Source organism: Staurois parvus, unplaced genomic scaffold, assembly GCF_062004578.1.
Source record: "Staurois parvus isolate SC_StPar_1 unplaced genomic scaffold, SC_StPar_1.0 ptg001819l, whole genome shotgun sequence".
Taxonomy (NCBI): Eukaryota; Metazoa; Chordata; class Amphibia; order Anura; family Ranidae; genus Staurois; species Staurois parvus.
This window is the reverse complement of record NW_028319615.1, coordinates 172,076-180,000: the sequence shown is the minus strand read 5'-3', so window position 1 is coordinate 180,000 and position 7,925 is coordinate 172,076. Positions and strand designations below refer to the sequence as shown.

General features: G+C 47.5%; 1 protein-coding gene across 1 annotated transcript in view; it reads right to left on the bottom strand.

Annotated features, from left to right (window-relative positions):
• LOC149434150 (transmembrane channel-like protein 8) overlaps positions 1-7,925 on the bottom strand; it is a 39,571-nt gene that overhangs the window by 8,457 nt on the left and 23,189 nt on the right. The window contains exons 9-11 of the mRNA XM_089664040.1: positions 6,358-6,478; positions 4,288-4,385; positions 540-723 (exon numbers count right to left, since the gene is read on the bottom strand). Of these exons, the coding sequence (XP_089520166.1) occupies positions 540-723; positions 4,288-4,385; positions 6,358-6,478 (403 nt within the window). The remainder of the gene's footprint in view (positions 1-539; positions 724-4,287; positions 4,386-6,357; positions 6,479-7,925) is intronic.

Sequence of the window (7,925 nt, the reverse complement as noted above, 5' to 3'; positions counted from 1 at the left end):
ATGGAGCACTATTCCTGCCACTGACACTAATGGTGGGGCACTATTCCTGCCACTGACACCAATGGTGGGGCACTATTCCTGCCACTGACAGTATTCCTCCTACTGACCACAGGTAGTATGACATTTTTTTGCTCCCACTGGCCATAGTCTAGACCCCCTAAACGTCTGGAGGATCATAAACTGGATAAAAGGGGTTAAACATAGACCTTTGATTATTAATCTCTAGAAGGAGCTCAGTATTTCACAGTTTTACTCTCCCTCTCTGCTTACCAGCTGCTCAGATATCAGCCCCACAGGGAGAGCATTGTTTTCACTAGGACTTCCATTGTGAGATGGAGCAGCAAGTGCTGAGCCCATATATGAAAGGAAAAAAAGTGCCCCCAAGTATATATATCATCATAAATATTATACAGAAATATGTTTTTTAAATTCCGAAAGTTATTTACATCAGGCTGGTCTCTTTAACATGTAAAACTAAAGATTTGTGGAAAGACTAGACAGTCTTTTTGGGGTTTACATAACAGGATCTGTCCTCTCACCTTTTTAATATAGAAGGTGATAAAGATGAAGATGAGGTTGAGAAGTGGAAGTAAGGGGGCGTAGAACATTCCTCCCATCACCAGCGTCTGGCTGTACACTGTATCCAGGACATTCTGCGAGAGGTGAAATTTTTCCTTGCCAAGCCAACGCACCACACGACACTGCAACCTGGAGATCAGGAACCTGGTGGAGGAAAAAGGGAGGTCAATGGCTTACAAATACATGGAGAAACCCAATCCTCCCCCCTCTTTAGCTACAACATGTTGGACAGGTTGTATTCCATTGGGTACTTACTTCCTGATCTGGTGGACTTGTCCCCACCTACAAAGTTATAGAAGAAGTCTTCAATCTCATAAAACCTACAAGTAGGACAACCATAGACCTGTGCCCCTGGAAGTGTCAAGTTCATGATACTTCGTTCTCCATAGACTCATAAAAAAGTAAAGGATTCCACATCTTATTGTGTGATTCCTAAATGCCGGGGATCACCAGCGATGTCCACAATTAAAAAATGGATCCAAAAAGAAGACTATATAAGGCTGGAAGAACTTATACACAACCAAAATTTTATAATATCTAGACATATTGGGAACAAGATATGACATATAAACCATGTCTCAGGACTATAATGAACTTGAGGCGAAGGACATATGGACAAACCCAATCCTCAGCCAGACCCGGCTGTGTCAATGGGCCCCTCTCCACCTACAACATGGTGGAAAGGTTGTATTCCATTGGGAACTTACTCCCTTATCTGGTGGACTTGTCTCCACCTACAAAGTTATAAAAGAAGTCTTCAATCTCATAAAACCTACAAGTAGGACAACCATAGACCTGTTCCCCTGGAAGTGTCAAGTTCATAATACCTTTGTTCCCCACAGACTCATAAAAAAAAAGTCAAGGATTCCACATCTTATTGTGTGATTTCCAAATGCCAGGGGTCATCAGTGATGTTCACAATTAAAAAATGGATCCAAGACTGTATAAGAATGGAAGAACTTATACACAACCAAATGACTTTCATAAGAAATGTTATAATAGCTAGACTTATTGGAAACAAGATATGACATATAAACCATATTTCAGGACTATAATCAACTTGAGGTGATGGTCATATGGACACCCGGCTACGTCAATGGGCCCCTCCTCACCTACAACATGGTGAACAGGTTGTAATCCATTGGGTACTTACTCCCGTGTCTAGTGGACTTGTCCCCACCTACAAACCTATTGGAGAGAAGTCTTCAATCTCTCAATCTCATAAAAAGTAGGACAGCTATAGACCTGGACCCCTGGAAGTGTCAAGTTCATGATACCTTTGTTCTCCAAAGACTCATAAAAAAAAGTCAAGGATTCCACATCTTCTTGTTGTGTGATTTCTATATGCCGGGGATCATCAGTGATGTCCACAATTAAAAATGGATCCAAGACTATATAAGTATGGAAGAACGTATACACAACCAAATGACTTTCATAAGAAATGTTATAATAGCTAGACTTATTGGAAACAAGATATGACATATAAACCATGTCTCAGGACTATAATCAACTTGAGGCGAAGGTCATATGGACAAACCCACCTACGTCAATGGGCCCCTCTTCACCTATAACATGGTAAACAGGTTGTAATCCATTGGGTACTTACTCCCATATCTAGTGGACTTGTCCCCACCTACAAACCTATTGGAGAGAAGTCTTCAGTCTCTCAATCTCATAAAAAGTAGGACAGCTATAGACCTGGACCCCTGGAAGTGTCAAGTTCATGATACTTCGTTCTCCATAGACTCATAAAAAAGTAAAGGATTCCACATCTTATTGCGTGATTCCTAAATGCCGGGGATCACCAGCGATGTCCACAATTTAAAAAATGAATCCAAAAAGAAGACTATATAAGGCTGCAAGAACTTATACACAACCAAAATTTTATAATATTTAGACTTATTGGAAACAAGATATGACATATAAACCATGTCTCAGGACTATAATGAACTTGAGGCGAAGGACATATGGACAAACCCAATCCTCAGCCAGACCCGGCTATGTCAATGGGCCCCTCTCCACCTACAACATGGTGGAGAGGTTGTAATCCATTGGGTACTCCTATATCTGGTGGACTTGTCCCCACCTACAAACCTATTGGAGAGAAGTCTTCAATCTCATAAAAAGTTGGACAACCATAGACCTGAACCCCTGGAAGTGTTAAGTTCATAATACGTTGTTCTCCATAAAAAAGTCAAGGATTCCACATCTTCTAGATGCCAGGGTTCCGAACAGAAGACTATAAGGCTGATGGAAGAATTTATACATACCAAAATTACTTTTATGAGACATTTTATAACATCTAGGCTTATTGAAAACAAGATAAGACATATAGACCATGTCTCGGGACTAATCAACTTGCAGTAAAGGTTATAGACTGACACATTTGTAAAACAAAAAATCCTGGTGGCTAGAATGATATAATACAACACATGTGTGAAACACAAGGCCCGTGGGCTGAATCTGGTCCCGCAGGGCCATTTCATTTGACCCTTGCAACTCTCCTGCAGCTGTGGCACCCCCCTCGTCTCTGCCCCCATCTTGTCTCAGCAGTTGGCAGCAGAGAGGACAGAACTCCTCTGCCAGATCCTGCACTTCTCTGTGCAGCCGCAGCACCCACCTTGTTCCAGCAGTTGGCAGCAGACAGGACTCCTGTGTCAGATCCTGTGCCTCTCTGTGCAGTCACAGCACTCTCTCATCTCTGCCCCCACCTTGTCTCAGCAGGTGACAGCAGAGAGGAGGACAGAACTCCTCTGCTAGATCCTGCACTTCTCTGTGCAGCCGCAGCACCTACTCATCTCCGCCCCCACCTTGTTCTAGCAGTTGGCAGTAGACAGAACTCCTCTGCCAGACCCTGCACTTCTCTGTGCAGCCGCAGCACCCACTCATCTCCGCCCCCACCTTGTTCCAGCAGTTGGCAGCAGACAGGACTCCTCTGACAGATCCTGTGCCTCTCAGTGCAGCCACAGCACCCACTCATCTCCTCCCCACCTTGTTCCAGCAGTTGGCAGCAGACAGGACTCCTCTGCCAGACCCTGCACTTCTCTGTGCAGCCGCAGCACCCACCAATCTCCGCCCCCACCTTGTTTCAGCAGTTGGCAGCAGACAGGACTCCTCCTGCACCTCTCTGTGCAGCCGCAGCACTCTCTTGTCTCCGCCTCACCAGGTCTCAGCATTCAGCCGTCTCCAGCCCTCTTCTGGTTCTCCTCCAGATCCTGCACTTCCTGCTTCCCATCTCTGCCCCCAGTTTCTTCCCGGCAGCAACACAAGGCGAGAGGGGCTGCACTGTGATGTAAGGGAGGGTGGGGGACTCTTGACTTCGAATGGTGGGGGGGCTATTGACATCCGATGTAATGGGGATGGGGTGCTCTGGACATCTAGTCATACAGATGCAACCATAATGCTAATGCAGTCTGCAATGAAATTGAGTTTGACTCCCCTGGACTACAATCTTCCACTCTGGAGAGGCGGAGAGGTAAGTAGGAGATTGATAGAGCAACTGCACAGAGCTGGAGCTGAACAGAGGTGGTTTCAGTATTAAATCTGACTTTACACCCAGCCTGTCTACACTGCCATCCATCCAAAGTGATAGTTTTAGGTGGAGATCTCTTACGCTTGGTACCGATGATCCCTGATTGGTCACCTCACCTGGGGATTGCCGAATATCCCGCATTGCCTAATCCTGTCCACTGCTCAGGGGATCCCTACCTGCGGGGAAGCTGGACAAGCAGGAACTCCATCACCAGTTTGAGGAAGTGGAACACAGAGAGCTTGTAGAATTCCTGTCCCAGCGACGTCTCCCAGCACTGTACAGAGAAGAGACCGAACACATCCAATGAAGGCAAGATGTACAATAAATCACCTGGATATACAGTGAAGGAAATGCGTATTTGCTCCCCGGCTGATTTTGAATGTTTGCCCCTCACAAAGAAATGATCGGTTTAAAAATCGAATGTTTGGTGTATTGTAACACTGACAGACAGAATAGCAACAACAAATTCAGCAGAAATGCGTCTAACAAATGATGACTGATCTGCATGTTCATGAGGGAAATAGGGATTTGATCCCCTATCATTCAGCAGGATTTCTGGCTACCAGGTGTCTTTCATACAGGTAACAAGCTGAGATTAGAAGCAGTCTCCTAACCACTTCCAGTCCAGACACTTTCACCCCCTTCCAGTCCGGACACTTTCACCCCCTTCCAGTCCGGACACTTTCCTCCCCTTCCAGTCCGGACACTTTCACCCCCTTCCAGTCCGGACACTTTCACCCCCTTCCAGTCTGGACACTTTCACCCCTTCCAGTCCGGACACTTTCACCCCCTTCCAGTCCGGACACTTTCACCCCTTCCAGTCCGGACACTTTCACCCCCTTCCAGTCCGGACACTTTCACCCCCTTCCAGTCCGGACACTTTCACCCCCTTCCAGTCTGGACACTTTCACCCCCTTCCAGTCTGGACACTTTCACCCCTTCCAGTCCGGACACTTTCACCCCCTTCCAGTCCGGACACTTTCACCCCCTTCCAGTCTGGACACTTTCATCCCCCTTCCAGTCCGGACATTTTCCCCCATTCCAGTCCGGACACTTTTACCCTCTTCCAGTCCGGACACTTTCCCCCCCTTCCAGTCCAGACACTTCCCCCCCCTTCCAGTCCGGACACTTTCACCCCCTTCCAGTCCGGACACTTTCACCCCCTTCCAGTCCGGACACTTTCCCCCCCTTCCAGTCCAGACACTTCCCCCCCCTTCCAGTCCGGACACTTTCACCCCCTTCCAGTCCGGACACTTCCCCCCCCTTCCAGTCCGGACACTTTCACCCCCTTCCAGTCCGGACACTTTCACCCCCTTCCAGTCCGGACACTTTCCCCCCCTTGCAGTCCGGACACTTTCACCCCCTTCCAGTCTGGACACTTTCACCCCCTTCCAGTCCGGACACTTTCCCCCCCTTCCAGTCCGGACACTTTCACCCCCTTCCAGTCCGGACACTTTCACCCCCTTCCTGTTCAGGCCAATTTTCAGCTTTCACTTGTGGTCATTGGGAAGAATTACCCGCTTACAGATTGCTAAAAAGATCAATGGTGTCAGTGGGAACTTACCCGAGAGGCAACAATTGCTCATTGCTCAAGGAACCCCTGACAACCTCTGGAGGAACCCTGATCTAGCCCCTTTCATTCATTGGATTTCATTTCTTTCAATCCTGAAGGCTCAGCATCTCATGTGGGTGTTACCTATGCAAATACCACCTGCCTAGGAACACCCACTCCTCCAGACTGACACTCACTCACCAAGGCATTTATTTGCATAACTCCTCCCAAGAGCCCGCCCACTGCTTTCATCAAGGCTGGGGGCTCTTTTGAGGAGTACAGAGACTGGGTGCTGTGATGTTTTCCAGAAGCCAGCACACTGCAGGCCCCTCCCACCAGCCATGATCTGCACGAATAGCATAGAGAAGCACAGAGACCAATATGTGTCTATAATAAGGATTGTAACATCATCATTTGATGAAGGAACCAGGAGAGGCGAACTACAAGCAGAATGAACTTAAGCTGTAAAGGAAACCTGTATTATGAAAATTGCTGAGCTTCTCCTGAAAAGTGCCAGCCATGCGCCCAATGTGCTGAACCTGTAAATCCAATAAATTCACTGACCTGCAAAACGTATGCAGATTGAGGGCTGTCACTTCTATTCTGCTCCGTGTATAATGTCTATGTGCCATTAAAACAACTTTAAAATATAATTTTTTGGTCTTGAATCCCCACACCACATACCGTGCTTTACCTTGAATTGAGAGTTGTATCCGCAGGTCCTACAGGGCACCGGACTGCCCCCCAGGCACAGAAACTTCTGACCCAGAGAAAAGAAGAAGATTCCCAGAGCTCCAAGCCTGAGGAAGACACACCTGGGCAAGGAGTAAGGTAATACGTGTCTGTTAGTAGTGCTGCCATTAGTAATCATGGGGCCCCGTACAGCCAGACTGACAGGGCCCCCAACCCCAGGAGCACCTCTTCCCCCCCAAAGTCTTGCAAAAAGTATTTTATGTACTTACCTGCTAGTGACTTTGGCAGTCTACAGGCTGCAATAAAAGGTAATGTGTGCTGCTGTACAGAGGGGGGCAGGCTTTTCCCTGGACCTGTGTAGTGCAGGTGGGAACCGTGTAGAGCCTGTAGGAGGCGAGATATCTATAGAGAGTGCAGAGTGGGGGCCACTTTTCATTCACTGCTTAAACCAGTTCTGCAATCTAGTGGTGACTCTGATGGGGAGGCCTTGCAATCAGCTTAGGCCAGCTACTGCCTCCACAGGTACTACCATCATTCCCCAGCTCCAAGCTGGACTCACAAGCAAATGGGTAGTCCAGGCCTGGTATACGAGTACTGTCTGTGATTGACGAGAAGGGTAATACAGAGATAGGGTTGGCAGGAAGAGTGATGGGGTGAGGGGGGTGGTAGGAACGGTAATTCAGAGACAAGGGTAGCAGGAAGGGTAGTGCGGTGATGGGGGTGGCAGGAAGGGTTATACAGGTGATGTGGTGGCAGAAAGGGTCATCTAGAACAGCAGAGATAAGGGAGGTAGGAATGGTAATATGGTGATGGGGGTGGCAGGAAGGGTAATACAGGTGATGGGGTTTGTGGGAAAAGTAATGCAGTTATGTGGTTGGTGGGAAGAGTAGTGTGGTAATGGGGTTGGTGGGAACAGAAATGCAGTGATGGGATTGGTGGGAACGGAAATGCAGTGATGGGATTGATGGGAAGGGTATTGTGGTTATGGGAGTGGCAGGAAGGGTAACGTGGTGATAGAGTTGGTGGGAAGGATAATGCAGTGATTAGGTTGGTGGAAAAAGTAATGCTATGATGGGATTGGTGGTAAGTGTAATGCGGTGATGGGGTTTGTGGGAAGGGTAATGTGGTGATGGGGTTAATGGAAAGAGCAGTGCAGAAATGGGGTTGGTTGGAAGGGTAATGCAGCGATGAGATTAGTAGGAAGGATACTGGTGGTGATAGAGTTGGTAGGAAGGATAATGCAGTGATGGGATTGGTAGGAAGGATACTGGTGGTGATAGAGTTGGTAGGAAGGATAATGCAGTGATGGGATTGGTAGGAAGGAAACTGGTGGTGATAGAGTTGGTGGGAAAGATAATGCAGTGATGGGATTGGTAGGAAGGATACTGGTGGTGATAGAGTTGGTTGGAAGGGTAATGCAGCGATGAGATTAGTAGGAAGGATACTGGTGGTGATAAGAGTTGGTTGGAAGGATAATGCAGTGATGGGATTGGTAGGAAGGATACTGGTGGTGATAGAGTTGGTTGGAAGGGTAATGCAGTGATGGGATTGGTAGGAAGGATACTGGTG